Source organism: Chrysoperla carnea, chromosome 1 (assembly GCF_905475395.1).
Source record: "Chrysoperla carnea chromosome 1, inChrCarn1.1, whole genome shotgun sequence".
NCBI lineage: Eukaryota > Metazoa > Arthropoda > Insecta > Neuroptera > Chrysopidae > Chrysoperla > Chrysoperla carnea.
In genome coordinates this window covers 35,162,053-35,182,188 of record NC_058337.1, presented here as the reverse complement: position 1 = coordinate 35,182,188, position 20,136 = coordinate 35,162,053, and the positions used below count along the sequence as shown (strand labels likewise).

Genomic DNA, 20,136 nt, shown 5'->3' with positions numbered 1-20,136 from the left:
TTTTAATTATCTTTCAAGTAGATGTTTGCCATTTAAAAGTGGCTTATTTTTTTATAGAAAATGATACATCTTTTAAAGTCTGTTAATAGATAAAAGATACCTTTGAGTAATGAAATTTACAAATTTTAATGGACACTTTCTCTTGAATTCTTTGAATATTACAGCAGAGCAAAAGTATGCGTACGATTAGTACAGGCATTGTGCAGCTTGTAAAAAATTATGTGCATGAATAGTCAAACGATCTCGTGGTTTGATTATCTTCATACTGAATGAGATTAGGTATGATGCATCTGCAATTTCATACGAAGCATCTTTACGATGTTAAAATGGCTTAAGGGTTTGTACTTGTAAACAAGAACTTAAAAATACAAATGAAATTAAAAATAGCCAATGAATCATTTTACCGGAAGGACAGTGATAACTATGTATTATTAATTATACAACGAATAAAAATATGTAGGTAATCATTTAAAGGTACAAAATATAACGCTTATATTTTATTTATAAAAAGGGTTTAAGGTCCTATTTACATACATGCTCCAATTGTTTAAATAATTATAATATAAACATGCAGTCCGTTCCTTTAGATTTTGATTCCACATATTAATCAATCTAGGTAATAAATAATTCCACTTGGTTGGTTATTTATTTAGTTGATGTAATTGATTAGTTGTTTTGATTTAATTAAACAAAATAAGACATTAATTCATTTTACTGAATTGATCTTCTAAAACTATTTGTATAGCCTAGTAGTATTTTTTACTATGCAGGAGATAACTTGCTTTAAAAAAATTTTCTTATTGAATAAAGAATAGTATTCGAAGATATTATGATTAGATTAAATGCTCTGCTGTAAGACAATCAATTCAAGGTTGGATATTCTTGCTGAATTCACTGAGGTTACGTTGATCAAATACTTAATTTAGGAAAGTCAGAAGAACTATTTGTTTAATATGTCATGGCAGGCGAGGAAAAAGGCATTTGACACAGGAAAAACTCCGCTTCAGTAGATTTTATGGGAGCCGGTAGAAAATATTTGACTGAGTATCCTCAACAAAATCCTATTCATGCGAACTTATGCTTTTTCGAATTTACTCCCATAAAATGGGACAGAATTGCCGTACTCTCGAGCATCACATTCTCTTTAAGTATTTAACATCTTCACCGTTTTCGATATATAAGCGTTTAAAAAAAGAGTACGGTCTTTGCCAAAAATTCATTATTGATGAAAATAAAGATATAGTTTGTGGTTCTGGTCAAATATTTTATTTGAAAACCGTATGATATTATATTTTGGACTATTCTAAACACTTTTTGACTCTTCGTATATTATACCTAACATCACCGTTTTCGATATGCAAATTAAATCCAATGATTTTTTAAATAAAGAGAATATGGTGTCTGGGAGTAGGGTATTTCTGTCCCACTTTATGGGCGCAGGTCGTAAAATGCACAAGTTCGCATGATTGTGATTTTGTTGAGTACTGCGCCTGCGCAAACAGCTTTTATTACTATATGAAAATGCCATTTCGTAAAGGCGTATATATTTTTTTTTTCAACATAAAAGAACACGTTTCCGTTATCACGGGTCAAACTAATTTCTAATAATTTCTAGATCTTGAGAATTTATCATAACTTAAAGAGGTATCTATGCTATTAACCTTCGTAATTTCTAACATAATTTTTTTTATTTAGATCTTTAATAGAATAGAAAATTTAAATGTATGTACAAAAATATTTTCTTCGAAAATTCTATATTGTTATAAAAAAAGTACTAAAATACTAAAAAAAAAAATCAACCTTTTTGAGAAAAAAATTGTACCTCTTCTCTGTGTCTTATATAAAATACAAAAAAAATCAATGTGTTCTTATATCGCGCTTTTGCAATGTTTTAGATATTTAGTACCAAAAATAACAAAACAGTAAAAAAAAAAGAAAAAGTTTTAGACAGAATAAAATATTTAAAAATATGTGGTTAAATACTGCCTTTTATAAAATTTAAAAAAAAAAATACTAAAAAACGCGCTTTGCATTGTTATTCATTATAACTTTTTAATAACAAATCAAATTCCGACAACGAATTGTACCAGCATTTTATATTTCAAAAATATGCGCATATACAGCTGATACCAATGAATTTCCATTAATTGGCAAGTAAGCCTTCAGGTCAATATCAGGCAAGTAAGCCTTTCTATGTTTTTTAGCCAGCAAAAGTCGAAATAAATTAACTCAGAGGTTACAGAAAAGTCGTATTTGGAAAATAGAAGAATAAATAAGATGGTACAGGTTTCTTTTTTTCTTTTAAACTGTTAAAAGCCTTTTACCTTTTTTATTAGTAAAATGCGTCAAAATTAAGCGCTTAAAATGCAAATCTTTAATTGATTAATTTACATAGTTTTTAATTTTACTCAAAAAAGCAAATATTTGCAGAAAAGAGGTTTCTTTACTTTATTGTAATTTGGAAATATTAATTGCACGAATTTTCTACTACAAAAATATTTAGAGTTAATAAAATATAACTTTTGTATTGGAAACTCTTTTGGAAAAATTTTCAGGTTTACTTAATATTTGGAATAAATCAGAAAATACAAGTTTTAACTTTAAGAAAAAGACACAAAAAATACTGAATATATCGATATTTAGCTATTTAAGTCGTTGAAATATAAAGATATAATTTTGTTCCGAAGCCATAACGCGTAACCTCACCACTGTAAAAGCATCAACAATATGTTTGTTAAGATTTATTTTACCGTTAACCTGTTCTGTTCCAATTCTGGACTAATTTTCTAGGGAAAATTTTTTAATCGATTATTTTATTAATATTATGCCTATATAATATAACTCCTTAGTATATGCGGCAGATTTTTTTTACAATTACAAAATTAAATAGTTATGGCAACTATTTTTAATTTAAATACTTCATTTGAACATAAATGTGAATGCGGGAGAGAAATACGCAATAGTCCGAGCATGAAATATCACACTGGTACAATTCGCTGTTAGAAATATCAAAAAAGTTGTTTCGATATTCATTATACCAATTTTTCTTGTTATGACGGATGGTATAGAGAAAATATTGTTGTTAAAAATCCGCTCAATTAAAAAAATTACAAGTCTATTTTTAATACGACTGTTATTTAGATCTAAGTCTAAATTTCTTGTGAACAAGAGGTATATTCAATATTACTATAATATAAATGATGCAATATTCTTTATAATAAATATAGTTAACTTCATATATTGTTAATCAAATAATTTTGATTATATCTCTTATTTCAGAAAAGAACTGTTGGTTGACAAAGTCAAAATTTGGCTTTATTTGTTGTCTTCTTAACTTTATACACATTAACGTTTTTACCATATAAGATTGAAATCATTTCAGTTTACCATCGTATAATGTTTAAACCTGGTTTGGCAAATTGTACAATTTCAAGCAATATGAAATGGTAAATTGAAATGATTAATTTATAAATTTTAAGACGTACCTATATACATTATTGTTTATCTCAAGTAAATACATAGGCGATACTTTCCTGAACTCATTCGGGTTCACGTACCTGGAATCAAAATAAGTATTATAGTTATCTAATTAAGATAAATTTTATGCAAATAAGGCGTCATTGTTATATAATATGATATTCCATAATCAGTGAAAAATGTCTATGATAGACTGTTTGCCAATGATAGAGGACATATATGCAGCCACAAGCAAACAGATAAATGTATAAAATAACGTGTATAACGAATTAATGCACAGTTAAAGTAACATTTGTTTGTAGAACAAAGAGAACAACTTTTTACAGCCTGCCATTCATTTGAATAAGAGCCAAGACTGTTCAATATATATAAAAATTTATTGGTAGACGGTTTTCTCGAGTACAAATTTTAACATAACAAGATTTTCGTTACTAACTAATATTGGTTATGTTAAAGTTTGTACACGAACAAAATGCCTTGTTTTACAAACAAATGTTAATTTTTAATTATGAATTAATAGACTAAGCGTACTAAATAATAAGTAGTAGTCAATTTAAAAAGAATTCGTTACAGGGCAAACTCAGACAAATGTTGAGTAAAAAATCCAACACCTGAATGTTTGCCAGTGAAGAGAAGTGGGGGTTTAAAGATGTAGGGAACGTTTTTTTGCGATTTGCGGCGTAAATACTCGTCCTATCAAAAAAAGTTAAATGTAATAGTTCTCGGCAGTAAAAAAATCTAGAACTTTTATTCTTACCATTTTTTAACATAACCTCAAAATTTTCGAGTTCGAAAAAAACGTTCCCTGCAACTTTAAACCCCCACCCCGCTTCACTGGCAAACATTCAGCTGTTGGATTTTTTACCCAACATTTGTAACCCCTTTATCGATCCTTTCCCGCTAAGTTTGCCCTGTAACGAATTTTTTTTCTTTTAAAAGGTAGTACGCTTGCACTATCTTATATATTTAAACGAGCAATTCTTGTATATATATATATATATATATCAACGATCTTGGAAATGGCTCCAACGATTTTCATGAAAATGAGTATGTAGGGGTTTTTTGGGGCGATAAGTCGATCTAACAAGGTTTCATTTTAAAAAAACGTCGTTTTATTCGTTTTTTCATGAAAAACTGAAACATACATCGCAAAATATGACTCTTCCTGACATCTATTGGTGTATATCGTAGTTAATGAAATAAAATACATTACCGGGACATTCAAATTGGTATTTGTGTGGAGACATTTAAAACGGTCTTCTATTAGTGATAAAATTTGTGTCTTTTTAAGAATACCGAGCAAAGCTCGGTCATCCAGATATTTAATCCTTTATGCATGTTATTTTATACATTTTTCCGTTGCTTGTGGCTGTATATAATATGTTCTCTATCATTGGCAGACAGTAAAAAATTGATTAATTTTTTCTGTCACTAGCTGAGAGGTCTATGATTGATTATTCTTCTCTACCAGTCTCGTAGTTTCGCGAGTTTCTTATTATAGCTTACAGTATTGTCCGTCTATTTTTATAATAGAACTTTTTATTTTCAAAAATGATAACCTTTTGTTTCGGACCGTTTGTTAAAAACTAATGTGATAAAATGAATAACAAATATCTTGTATCTTTGTCCAACTTATCACTATCTATCCGAAAAAATAATGAATCGTAATTGAACTGAAAAGGTCAATTTAGATGTTTATGAATTGATGATACTCTTTCTTCTAAAGCTGTATTTCTACGACCGAAAAGTTTACCAATAGAACGAATTTATCGATAAGATTTCTCTTTTGTGTTCAGGCATTAAACAAACTGTTACACAAATTTTGTCCAAAAATATTTAACATATCTTAACTATTATTAAAGATTGAACTGTAAAGTATGCAAAAGTCGGATATATTTGACGAGTGTGAATTTAGGAAGCATGAGCTGATAGCTATAAAAAAAACTCATGTGAAATCACATACCTATAAGTAGAAGCGCCATAATGCGCTCGAAAATCAAACTATTGTTTGGACTATTTATTATATTGATGACAGACAAAATTTGCACAAATACACTAGTTTCTTAATTAGCATAACTAATTAACGAGTCTGAATTTTTAAAATATTTTATCATTTATTCTCAAGTCTGAATATGTCTGAATATTTTAACAGACTGAAAGCTCGTTTACAAAAATGTTAATTAAATATTGAAATTTTAAGGATTTTGTAAAGAGCTATTACTGATTTTTAGTATATTTTTAATATTTATAACAAACATTTAAAAATAATGGAGTGATTTTTTTCAGTCCTATTTGTATTTTAAATAATCCAATCTCTTTATTTGGAACTATCTTCGACACTCCTGGTGAAGAAATTTTTCTAATATTAAGTACTAGTCGAATTTCAATTATCGAGTGATAAAGCAGTTCATAATTTTTTTCTCGCTTAAAGATATGGGCAAGTTCACACATGTAAAGGTGTGAAAGCGGTAAAACAGCGACAGATAGATAGATTTGTTTCTGTGTGAGAATTTTCTACTTGTATTTCCAGAACAAAAATTGGCCGCGTAGTCGCCCAAAATTCAAAAAATCGCTTAAATACTAAATAGTTTTATAATAACGCGCTTAGAGCTTACTTCTTTGAAATTGGTATTAGAGTAATTATTTATTGAGTGCTGTACAGAGCTGTCACTAGAGGTGGAAATTTAAAAACTAAATACTATATGATTTTTAAATAGTATAGTGAAATACATATTGCATAAGTAATATAATTTCCAACTAGTTTTTAATTGTTAAATTTATCACCTCTGGCCTAATAGAAGTTTTCGAGGGTAAAAATATTAAAGAAATTTTGAAGAGGATTTTTTCACCAAGTTTTGTGTTGAAGATTAGGCATTTTTATACTAAAATGAATGGATTATAAAGTATCGCTCCTGCATTGAAGAAATGAAGAAAAAAATACTCATACATTTTTCTATAAAATTTACTACTTAAAATAAAAAAAAAAAAAATGTATTTCTCAAATTGTAGTTCCTTTTTTTAATATCAGATATTGTTTTTTGTACTTATAAAAAATACTTTTTAATGTAATGATAAAAATGTAGATTTAAAAAATAGATATCCCTTTATATACTCTTATCAAAAAATATTCTAATGAAAATAACATATCGCTTTTTTAGTTTTACAGAAAAAATTTATATAAAAAAAAACTATTAAAGAAAAAAAATTATGGTGAAAAGATGCCTAAACTAAATGAAACGATTTTAAAACAGGCCTAAAATTAATTTATAAAAGCAGGTATAAATAAGTAACAAAATAGATATTTGAAATTTTCGAATTCTTAATAAAACTCAAATTAATCTTCTTGAAACTAAATTATTAATTTAGATCAACATATTGGAAAACCAAGTCAATATTCAATTTAATAACTGTTTCAAAAAAGAAATTTTTTAGAATTTTCGAGTCTCAAAAATTAAAAAGGGTTTAAATTTTTTAAAGGGTGTAAAGTTATATGTTGTTCATTTTATGTTTTAGCAAACGAAACTAAGTATTTCCGTATTGGTTAGTAAAGTGTTAATCTCTCTTCACAGGAAAGTTAAGTTAGCAGATTCTTGTGCTATAAAGTATAATCAATCATTTAAGGCTACAAACACCTTGAATCTTGGCTACCTCATTGATGCATAACCAATCTTGTCTATCTTGATAAAAAGTGCGCCAATTTCCCGCATTTAAAGCATGCGATGCGTATTCTTAGCGACCTCCTCAATCCATCGCAAATTTGATCTGCTTCTTTTCTTTGTATTAAGAGACTAGTTTTGTTGTCATTAAGTTTTTTATTTGGTTACATTTTTGAATAGCCAGATAAGTCAAGTCTACTAACAAGGTCATGATATTCGAATTAATTTAACTATATGCCTGGCTGGTCATAAAGTTTCGGTTTAAAAAAATTATATCTTTTTATGAAACAGCTGCATACTATGTGAAATTATAGCGTTTATTTGAATAATAGCTCCATACTAGTTCATTTATGCGCACACTTCTTTAAAAAAACGAAGTGAAGCAGGATTCTGCCGAAGCCATTGACAACGCAGAATGTCCACAGATTCTATACCTTACTCTACGATCGATTCCTTCTGCACCACCACGTTTCTGTGGATAAGCAGAGCTGGAATCCACAAACGAAAGTTAATGGAAGGTCGACGCGTCACTGTCTTTTGCAACTGCTTGATGAGTCATTGATATTTCACTAGTTGAGAGTGAGATTTACTAGAACTTGCATTAGATCTTATACAAGCTATCTAATGATGGTAGTATCAACTCCTTATGACATCCCTGTTCAGGTCGGGCCATCTGGTTCGGTCAAGTATAGTACAATGAACATGTATTATTTCCAGTTCCCTTTACTTGGGGATTCTCGGTTTCTATTTGTGTCGCGAGTAATTGAGACTACCTTCTCAAAATAATGAATCCATCCTATCGATGCGATACCAGACATTAAGAAAAGTAAATATTTCTTATAGAGATTTCCAACCTCACTTGTCAAACGGATTACCCAAGGACTCCGATTATCTTGGCTCTAATATCAAGGGGTTACGATGTGGTTAAGACCAATAGCATAAAACAAGGGCAGCACATGAAGGTGAGGTTGGGTTTGCCTTATACAAGTTATACAGAATGTTTTTTTTTTTTTTTTTTTTTTTTTTTTTTTTTTTTTAAGTTTCCACCTTATATTTCGAAACCGGTGAAAATCAAAAACGCGAAAACAAGTATCAGCTCAAATTTAGTAGGAATACAAATGTATTATTAATTTTTTGCTCCTGATTTCAGGTATTTTTAGGTTAAAAAATTTACACTAAGAAAATTTTTACGCAGCAAATTCACAAAATAACAATTTTTTTACTGATAGTTATTTTTTATCGGAAAACAAGTAGTTTTTTCTTTTACTATTCTTAGTTTCAAGCCTTATACAACCGTATAATCAAATACTGAAAATTGAGGTCTAAAAACATTTTTTTATTCAGCGGCGTAGCTCGCCTTGGAGGGGCCCCGTATCAAAATTATTTGGGGGGCCAAATGAAGGGTGAAGATTTCTCACAAAAGAAACAAAATTGCTTGCATTAAATTAAAATAAATATTTATTGATTGATTATAAGTTATCACTTCCTCCTAGAAATTGACCTAGCCAAACAATTCAAATTAAATATACACTTTTCTTGCCTTTTTTCGGTAAATTGATTTATTGAAACATGTATAGCTGAAGACGATTTCAGTTTTTCTATGCTTTCGTAATTAATTAATGGCCCTTTAAGTGACATTGTGGATAACATTTACTAATTTTTGCTTGCATATGTAAGGGGCCTCTGTAGCTCGGGGGCCCCGTAGGTATCATTGATACGGCTGATACGGCGGTAACTACCCCCTGGTTTTTTTGCAACAAAGAACAAGAATATGCTACAAAAAACATGTAGGCCTATTTAAAAAAAAAAACAAAATTGACACGTTTGACGACGATGAAGACGTTTCCGTATAAAAAAAAATACTGCATTTTCACCCCCCGTAAAAAAGAGTTTTCGCGTTTTATGATTTTCCATTCCGTTTTCAAAATATAAGAATGGATACTTTTTTAAAAATCCAAAATTCCTTAAATTTCACTTTGGTTTTTCCAATTATAATTTTTTTATAGCACGACATACATACATAACTTTTTTTCCAATTTCTTTGCTAAAGTATTATCATTTAAGTTAATAATTTAAAAATGAGTTTGTTTCTTATCAAGTATATCATATAGTGGAGAAACATCCGACGTTAGACTCAAACTAATAGCAATATGAAAGGATTGTATATCAAATAAAATATCAATAACTAATCTAAATGTTATATGGATTTCTGTTATCAATGTTGAAAATCAAATTTCTTTAATGTAATATGTTTAAAAAAAATAATTTTAAAAGACAATCATTCAAACAAAATGTATTCTTATAAATTGATGTCATCCCTCTATTTTTGTTGTGATTCAAAATAGAAACTATTTTTGTGAATGTGGAAAATATTCCACAAATTTATCATAAGAAAACTTAAGTGTTTATTTCATAACTTAAACAGAATTAGCATAAGCTCTGAGTTAAAAAAAAAATCAATGTTCAAGAACTAATTTATGTATGTTAAAATTTAAAACAAAATGGATAACAATTCACGCAAAATTTTACTTCCCATCGCTTGTAACATCGTCGAGCTTTTAGTCTCCACATTAGTTTTGATTCATCAGTAAAATAAATTTTTAATATGTAAAAAAATATGGGAAATTACTAAAACTGTAGATTCAATCGAACATTAATTAAAATTATGTTTTAATGGTTTGATCATTTATTTGCGAAATTTGATTATGATGTTATGGAATTAACGATTACCGAATGTCGGTTATAACGATTCGTGTTGGTCACTCTAAAGTTGGCAAGAAATTTGCCAATAAAACAATGAATGCAATTTCTTAAATTATAATCTAGTCTTAAGCTTAAGTCCTTTTGTAGATTGAGATAATTACTACATACAACACAACTTTTTTCCTAGTCTTTCTCCCCAAAGTGATGAATCGATTTTGAAGATTAATGCCTCGTTTTTAGTTGTTTCGGCTACAGATCCCTAAGCTTGCACTTGAAACATAACTAATAACACTCTCCATTTAATTAAATTTTAAACACATCAAAAATCAAATCAGTTTGGTTCATCTGTTTAGCAGCTACGATGGCACAGACAAACACACATAGCGGTCAAACTAACACCTCTTTTTGGGGTTCGGGGGTTAAAAAGAATGCAAAAAATTTGCCGGGACAAAAATGCACCCATGATCTAAATTAAACTACGTTTTTGCAATATGTTTCCTCAATGCAAAAATTCGCAAAAAGCAACACGAAAATGAATAAAGGTACCAGGTATCAATTATTCAGTTGTCATCTTTAAGACAACTTTCTCATTTAAAATTTTAAAAAAATAAATTTTTTTACATAATAATATTCTTTATAATCAATAGTAATAAATTCGAAGTAGAAAAAAAGTTACAGCCGCATACGTGTAAGTTATGTACAAAACGAAACTGCGTTTTTCAAACTGGTACGATATTTTTCTCGGAGTACACGCGACCGATCTTTTATATAAATACTCCCAAAATTTTATGTAGAAAAAAGTAACAGCCATACGTGTTACGGTACCTGTGTATGATTCGAACCACAAAATGGCGCTTTGTAAAAACTGTAACCGCGTTTTTCTCGAAACTACATTTTTCAAACTGATACGTTGTTTATGTCGTAGTCCACTCGACCGATCTTTAAAACCAGAAGGTTTTTAATTCGTTATAATAAAAACTAGATCATACATAATAACATCTAAAACGTTAGAAAACTATACCTCATTTGTTGTACAGAGAAAAAAAATTCACATTTGAATTTTGAAAAAAAAAAGCTCAAATGTACATTTACGAAGATGTGGCAGTCAAAATGGATGAAAAATAGCTTAAAAATTTTTTTATATAAAATTTAAGATATGGTATACGCTATAGCATCCAAAAAGACTCATATTAATAAATATATACAAGATTAAGATCTATATTAAGATCTTTCGAATTCCATTTATCTCTTAAACCACATCCAAGTATATAGGAGTGTAACATATCCCTTTAACAACGCTATGAATACAATTCGGAACATTCTGAATTACACAATTCGCTATGAATACAATTCAGAACATACTGAATTACACATGAATTTCACCTACGTATCTTATTTAAGCTCTGTTATATCGAAAAAGGTATGAAAATGCAGAGATTCTTCATTTCTGGGATGATTGAAAGAGGAAATTTTCTCGGTAAACTAATATTCCTTTATAATAATATAGCGCCCCTTAATTAATTTAATATAATTATTAAAACCTCCGGCTTTTAACTCGAATTCGGATCCATCAATGTGCCTCAACCTTTAGCACGTTAATAAAATGTTTTACCCTAAACAACTTGAATTTTTTTTAAATTAAGTAGTCTCCTCTATCGATTTACCTATTTAAAATATTGTGTGTTGAGTTCTGCGAAATTTCAATTACGATTTCGATTAGCTTAAGAGAATAAAAACAGATGGGCGATTATTTTGTCAATGGATGAGAATATGACCATCACATTATAATTCAAACTTAATTATTTCCATTAATTCAAACAAGAAAATAATTTTTCTTATTTTCAAAATTGGATAGAAAACTTTAAATTTGTTTCAATTTATAGAATTTGAAAATTTTATATGTATACGTATTTCATAAGATAATTTGTGTTCGTCGATAATTTGATGACGGTTTTCTAAATTTTTCAGTTTATGTTACTATTTATTTTTTACTTTGTTGGCTTTAATTTCGATTTGAAGACCATTTTGGCTATTCTAATTTTTACTGCAATTTCGACAGACGATTTTATTTTTCCCTATTGTTAAGTTAAAAATGTTGCGAATTTTTAACTTAATTAGCTAATTCATAATGACGATGATTACATTCTGGTCGAAATACGTATTTATAATACAAAACATTGATCTCTAAATTGATGAAAATAAGAAATTTTATTTTAAATACTTAGAATTCTCATTAATTGTTCTTAATTATGTTAACAGGATTAAATATTTAAAAAAAATTAAATTGAATATACCAAAATTTTATTAATTTCTCTAGAAAAATCTTGTAAACCAAAAAGTTTCAATTAAAAACAAATAAAAATGATATTTAATCCATTAATCTGTTTTTACTAACTAATCTTATTTATTAACTCCCCAATTATAGTTTTCCATTATAAAAAAAAAAAAAAAACAAATGTTTTTGAGAAAACAAAATTCTGCACCCATTCAATTGCGAATTATTGTGAAAACGATTTTTAAACAAATCACAAATTGTTCTAGTTTCAAAAAAAAAAAAACATTTACTAAAATTTTTTTGAAAAAAATTGACGTTGGTTAAAAAAAAATTCTATTCTGTAGTCACATTAAAATAAATAAAAAATATACTGAAATCATAACAAAAGCCACAAATTGATTTATATAAAAATAAAAAAACTCAAGAGAATATTTTAAATGTATGAAATAATAAAAAAATCTATTTCTGTATACAAAATGAAATTGAAGTAATAACACAAATTGTGTAAGTACAATAATAATATAATAAAAATGTGATTACAATTCATATGTGTTTAGTTATTTTTAATTATTTTATACACACTTTACAAATTAAATTATTTTGGTGGGATGTTTCAGAATTGTACGGCACTACACATGTTTGCGTTAAATGTTTCGGTAAATGTTTGTTTGGAAATAATGATCCAAAAACTTTACCCTTTTGAATACTCAAATTAAACAAAAAAAATTTAGTGGAACTCAGCAAAGTTTGTGGAACTTCACTTAGGTGAAGTGTTCCGTTGCTAGCCTCTACCTACTTTTAAGATGTCGCTGTGCTGAAATCCGATTTAACGCAAACTTAAGAACTTTCGGTAATATTACTAGAATTTTACTGTCAGAATTTTAAAGACAACAGTACGGAAAAGTAGTTTCAGTAGTTTTAGAAGTTATATGCAAAATCGTTCTGAACAAGTCCATAGCACTCACGAACCTCCGAAAATACCAGTACTTCTTGCGCAGCAATAAACGCAAAGTAAACCAGATTGTTTATTGACTTAAATAATGCAATTTTTTTTCTTCAAAACTCAATAATTTGAGATACATACACTAATGAAATTTTTTATTTTCTAGAATACATTTCTAAAATAATGCCATACATAACTCTGAAACACCCTCTACAGAAGAAAACAACTGTGTATAGAGAACTCATAGAACAGGAGCTTAATAAAAATTGATGGTATTCAAAAAATAAAAATAATAAAAATCACTTCGAATAATTAAAAAAGATGATTCCATTTAATTTACGGAGATAAAAAGTTATCAACAACCTCAACGGAAAATTCGACATAAAAATGTACATTTCCTACCTTTTCTATCATTATTTTAATATCGTATATGTGATGATTCAATTTCAAGTCAACGAATAATCGTTATTTTATTACTGCTATCGAATCTTCTGAATCGAAAAACTATGAAAATTTTGGGTAAAAATGTTTTTATGTATATCCACGGTAGAGCAAGTTCACATCTGACTCCTTCACATTAAAATACATAAACAAGTTGGGCATACAAAAATGTTAAATGAGTTATAAAACAAGTCATAATTCTTAATTGATCCAAATTCTATTTTGTCTAAGTCGCTACTGAAACTAACACCGACAAATATATGTCGATGACGATATTTATCTTATATTTTTTGAACATACATTAAAGGATTTAAATAAATTGATAAACTTTCTTAAAAATCACGTGAACAAGGTTGTAAGGGTATATTAGAGTAGGTCGATAATATTAAGATGTTTTCGTCTCTCATTTTTATAAAATCAAAGTGTTAAATTTAGCTATATTTTGGTATATTATGTTGCACGTCTGTTTAACTGAACAATTTAAGTCTGTAGGTTAATGAGCAAGAAAGCATAGTTCTGAACTCTTACCAAAAATTTAAACAATTCTCACTTGCATTATTAATGGGTGCAGTTCTTAAAATGATACACGATTTAATCTGCTGGTACAGCAGACTTATTATACCTTTCATCAACTTGATCTTGCTATTGGTTATTAACGTTAATTATTTTATATTAACCCAATGAATTAAGATATAGAAATAATAATTAAGGTGTAATTCAAAGTGAATGTATTCAGTTTAAAAATTACCAATTTACCGAATTTGATATCGTGGATATAGATAGATTAATTTAAAAAAATAGCAATTAAAAGAACTAAGAAAATTAATTTTAAATAAAAAAAAAAAATGATTTTGTATTCTTCTTTAAAGAAAAAAAAAGGGGGTAAGTAAAAAGGTATACATGACAAATATTTGGTAACACATAATTACTATCTAATACAGAAGTTTTGAAATTAAAATTTTTTTACAATTACATTTTATTTAAATAATAAACGGTTTTCAAAAGTCTATTTAGAAATATTTGAGTACTAATATGGAATATTGGATTTTTTTAAAGATATACAGTTTCAAAGACAGTTGTGGAGCTCGATTGCTGCATCTAAAGCTACAACATTCAAGGTAATCATTAATTTTGTTAATTTAACTTCGATTCCATCATTCTAATAAATCAAAGTACTTCTACAATACTTAGTACAATAATCCAGATTATAATAATTCTAAAACAACTTTTGTAACACCATTGAAGAAATATATCATAATTTTATACTATTTACGATTAGAGTCGGCCATTTAAAACAATATAAATCCAGGTATTATATTTTCAATGTTTTATTTTTACCATCCATTTTTTTTAATTGAATAGATAAAAATAGTTTTTGTGTCGATTTCCTTAAGAATTTCACAAGATTGCACATACCGTAAGTCAAACTTTATTGTAATATGTTTGTGGTAGGAAAGTGTCAACTTCATAACATTATATTGTTAATTGTATAACATTAACTCTAAGTTTCCCTTCTGAATTTTATTTTACATGTTAAATAAATTGTATTGTTTTTTGTTAGTTTATTAAAATATGGTTAAAATGATGAAAATATTTGATACCAAACAATTTTGGATTTATATTGTTTTCTCAATCGACAACTAAAATAATTACTATTGTAATTGAATTTCCATAATTTGTTCGATTTAAACTAAAAGTATATTTTGTTTATAAATATAATAATTAAATTGTATTCATTACATTAATTATAAAAAGAATATTAGAACAAAACTATTTTACAAAAGAATGTTATTGATATTTCAAAATACAGTAAAAAATATAGCAATTCGTCTCGTAAGGCTTCAATTATTACACATGATTAATTCTATAATGTCGAAAGTTGAACACTTAAGTGCGCCTCATGATGTAGATAATAGATAAGTTACGTATACTTACACCACTTTAGAGTTTGTTTTCGCTGGAGTGGCTAAAGTCATCATGGTTGGGAGATAAGAAATACTTCCGATTCGAACAAATCTATTTTAATTACAACAAAGTTTGGATGTCACTGATTCTAACTTAAAGAAAAACAGAATAATCCCGTATCCTGACATATATCACTATCAGTTGTTAACAATGCCAGTATACCCACCCCAGCGGGTGGGTAAATCAACGCACCAAGTTATTCCTTAGTTTTATGATAAAAATCTCATTCGGAAAGAACTCTACAAGTATTCCTTGAATAGCAGTTAGTCTCGTTGGGGATCTTTCCAAGAGTATAAAAAATATACCAACCTAACATATAAATAACACCAGATCGTATCCCAGAATTGATACTGACTCCGAATTCCAGGAGCTGTTACTTTCTTAATCGGCCAATCCTCTTGAATAATCGTATTGCTAAGTGAGAAGGGTCACAGACAAAGGAAAGGATTAGCAGACAAGATGAGTCAGAATACTTGATGTTTATATTGGTTCAATTATAGCTCCATTTCCAATATATACTTTGGACCGGAAATATTTCCATCTTTAATGATGAACTCAAACTTTTCTAGTCTATGGATGCGTTGACGTTTAATTTTTGTTTCTGATTAAATATGTATCATAATGTATCGATTTCACAATGCATAAAAGCCAATATTCTTCTACTAAATAAATAAAATTGTTCGCATTTTTTACTGTATTTCGTAGGATAAGTAACACTGATATGATACAAACAAAAATGTTGAATTGAGAAAAATATATTCAAATAAAAATCTTAAAAAAAAATTGTTTACTTAATACTGACAACCATTAGAGGTAAAGTTACAAAAAGAAATTTTATGATTTGAGGTCACGTTTGTATGAAGTCAGCTATACGGAGCTTTTCATTTTACAACTGAAATGCAAAATAATAATCAATTTTAATATATGATTCATAATATAAAAAATATATAAATTTTTTAAGCTAGTATGGTTCCATATCCTGCCCTTTTCTTTAAAATCCCTTAATATTTTTTTTTAGATATAAGTATCCATTATAATGGATTAACTTTTTAATAAGAAATTATGAACAGGCATATATATGAAAACTAGATGCATGCTAAGTTGAATACTTTCATCCGTATAGGAGACCCTATTTCGAACTAAGGAATCAGTTCAAATTGCATTCTCCACAGGATCAAAATTATTATTAATAAAATTAAGAAAGAACTATCAAAAATGAACATAGCTCCATTAAACAGGAAAATTAAAAATTTCAAAACTGCTAAATACGCCCAACTTATTTTCTATTAGTTAATGAGAGTATGTAAATATCCATGTTTGTAAGCTCCGAGTGAAAAATAAGAGGCATTCGCAAGACTATGTCAGATTTTTGGTTTCCGGTATATGATATTTTAGGGATTCCCCTCAAATGTCGTATTGTAGGAATGTAGGATAAAAGGGTATTCTCCCAAATTAGTATGTATATACAAACTACTGTAAGTAATTACTTACATCACCGTTTGTGGAGAATCTCCGTCAAACATAAATAGAACGAAAAGGGCTACCAGTTCCGAAATGTAAAATCGGAAAAAAATCCGGGATAATTTTTGTGTGTTCTCAATTTAAAATTTATACATAATAAAATAGTTGGTTTCTTCTTTCCTATTTAGGTATTTTTTCTTCTTTTTTTCGGCTTGGCTGTCTTATAATTATCTTAGGAGACAGCATTAAAAAATTATAAGACATAACACCAATTTAAAATACGTCGGTCTGTCTAAGGATTTTAAGTTGTAAAAGTAGCTTTTTTTTAAAGAAAACCTTAGAAACATAAACTATCCATGATAATTTCAATAAGATTTTTCTCTCCAAGAAAAAAAACTGAGGACTCCGTGGAATCGCTGTCTCAATTTTGCCACGCTGGGTATTTGGTCGGGTGCCTTCCCCCTTAGATCGGACACTGTATGTGATTTAAATACAAGCTTCGAGGCCCAAGTCATTTTTTATCTCCTGATTTGTACTTAATGTGATCTAATAATACACATTTTACTGCCCTAGATGTTTTAATTTTTAACACTTGGCATTTGAAATTCGGATAATTTAAAGAATCGGTTGGCTAAAATTAGTGTAAAAACTTTGCTGAAATGAACATGAAGTAGAGCTTGTTTGGAATTTGCTTCAATTTGTTTTTTAATGCTCGCGATGGAATTGTGAGACAATTTTTGAAGTAACACGAAATGAACTAATTATTGGTTGGACTTGTTTGGCCTGTTTTGATAGTATTAGATTAAGTTACTTGAGTTCAGTAATTTTTATTGAGTTTACACAGGGTCGGATTAACAAGTAGGCAGAATAGGCAGTTGCCTGGGGCCCCCGAAAAATGAAAAAGACTTCTAAAATTTTCTTACAGACATAAAATTCTAAAGAGTGAAAAAATTTATAATCAGAACTGAAAATAAATTTTACTCAAATAAATACAACTCAATTGACCGCATTCAAAAGGCGACGACCGACGAACTAGACAAGGTTCCTACAAAGGACATTTCCGACTCATTTGACAAATTGTATGAGCGTGCAAAGAAGTGTATCGAAGTGAAAGAAGAGTATATTGAATAATAAAAAATAATTATCTCAAAATGTACACTGGTTGTTTTTATTTTTGAAATCAAACGACGTGCGAAAATGTATATGGAAGTTTCAGAGAGATTTGCATTTCTCATCAACTTTTCTCTAAGTGATGGAGACCTCCACGAAGCTATAAATAACTTAGTTCGTTTTTATTCTAGAGATTTGGACAAATTTTTCATTGAAATGAAACAATTCCAAAGTTACGTGAACTCTAGATACACTGATGCACGAAAAACTCATTGTCATTTCTATAAGATTCTAATGGAAGATCAATTAGCCGATGTATTTCCTAACACAGAAATAGCTCTTCGGATTTTTTTTTAACATTAATGATCACAAATTGTTCTGCCGAACGATCCTTCTCGCAATCAAAAAGAATCAAAGCTGCTGAAAGAGCTACAACGCGACAAGAGCGACTCGAGATGTTAGGTATACTTTGCATTGAGTCAGATTTATTGAACAAAATCGATATTGATGATATAATTGATGAATTTGCCGAAAACAAATGTAGAAAACGACATGTTTAAAATGTAGATAGTAATTTTATTGATATTATTATATTGTGACAATAAAATTTTTATGAAAGATATAAGTTTGTATTTTTTAATCGAAAAAAGAAGGGGACGGACGAGAAAAAAGGGCCCCAAAATTGATGGTTGCCTAGGGCCCCGTTGAAGGTTAATCCGGCCCTGAGTTTTCATATATTGCTTGACATATAATCATATTTTGAGTATAGAAGACGGATATTGAAACATTTTAAGCACCTTGCTAAAATGAGATACATTTGTTTTTACATTATTTTGCTAGTTTCTTACACATGGTGACGGATATTTCAACATTAATTGTTTTTAACTTTATCCGTGGCTGCAATTACATACTTGGATCTAAACCATGGATGGTGCGAATAGCAGTACCATAAAAAATTAACTACGAATTTCCACTTGAATTTCATAGTTAATTTTTTCAACGTAGGAATGAATTTATAGGTAAAAACTAATTAAAACCATATTTTTACAAAGAAAATTACGAGTTTCTTGAAAAGAGAATCATTACAATAATAAAATATAAATAAAATACATACTAACCAATATGACGAATTAATTAATAATCTATCCTTCACGTTTTATCGCTTGTGGAGCTTCAGCTAATCCTTTTATTTTCAAACGATCTGCTGTCTTTAAGAACGCTGGTAATTGTTCTTGGGATACATTCACTTCACCTGCATACATAAATTCCAGTATCGCTTGTAAATGTTGAAATGATACATCTTTCAATATAATTATTGGATGCTTTGATGGATTTTCTTCTAATAAACTTTTAAAATATGGACTACACGCTGACAATACCATCTTATGAGCTTTGCATGTTTGACCCTCGCATGCTAATGTTACGTCAGTAAATGATTTTTCATCACGTAGATGTTTAAAGGATGAAACCATATTACTTTGAAAATCGTTCCATTTTAGGAAAAATTGTTGTTGATCAGCCATTTCTAGTTTTCAGTCTAAAAACAATTTTATCCTTTGTTAGGTTAAGAATATTAAATAAAAATTATTAAAATTTTAATTGTATACATTTACCCAATTACTTAATTATTAAAAAGAAAAAATAAAATAAATTTTTTTTTGCAATCAAAACATACCCTTGTAAATACAAAAAAATATTTTGTTTGGAATGTTATTTAAATGCTTATTTCAATTAAATATTAATGAAAAAATTTCAACTTAATAACTAATAAATATTTATCAATAAATAATTAAATTTAATTCGAATTTTAAAATTGATTTAAAATAAATTCAATTCTCAGAATGTTAATGTTCTTATAAATTGATAAACATGGCTTATGATCGAATTGTCAATTACTTTTTTACCGTTTGCTGGTTTGATGTAGAGTGGAATTCGTGTCAAATAATAAAAAATGGAAGTATATTTTCTTGTAGATTTTTTTCTTAGATTAGGCAACAAATATTTAACCAATTTATAAGATTTATGATAATTATTTGTTTTTAAAATTAATAAATAATTATTTTTTTAAATGTTTTTAATTTACTTTATGCAAATTAATTATAAAT

The 20,136-nt window shown here is 28.2% G+C and overlaps 1 protein-coding gene across 3 annotated transcripts; it reads right to left on the bottom strand.

Annotated features, from left to right (window-relative positions):
- Window positions 1-15,267: 15,267 nt before the first annotated feature.
- LOC123303924 (longitudinals lacking protein-like) lies at window positions 15,268-20,066 on the bottom strand. 3 transcript variants are annotated; one of them, XM_044886318.1, is made up of 3 exons: window positions 19,945-20,066; window positions 19,150-19,569; window positions 15,268-16,352 (listed from the first exon to the last, which is right to left on the bottom strand). In XM_044886318.1, exon 2 carries the CDS (start codon window positions 19,552-19,554, stop codon window positions 19,174-19,176), a length of 381 nt encoding a protein of 126 aa, XP_044742253.1. In that variant the 5' UTR covers window positions 19,555-19,569; window positions 19,945-20,066; the 3' UTR covers window positions 15,268-16,352; window positions 19,150-19,173. The 3 variants fall into 3 exon arrangements, with proteins under 3 accessions (XP_044742253.1, XP_044742255.1, XP_044742254.1); XM_044886320.1 differs by having other exon boundaries at window positions 19,150-19,568; window positions 19,928-20,059; XM_044886319.1 differs by lacking the exon at window positions 19,945-20,066 and adding an exon at window positions 19,707-19,736 and having other exon boundaries at window positions 19,150-19,568.
- Between the last annotated feature and the right edge of the window lie 70 nt (window positions 20,067-20,136).

Bases quoted from the DNA above. Each gene is read 5' to 3' on its own strand.
- LOC123303924 (XM_044886318.1), bottom strand. From the start codon at position 19,554: ATGGCTGATCAACAACAATTTTTCCTAAAATGGAACGATTTTCAAAGT.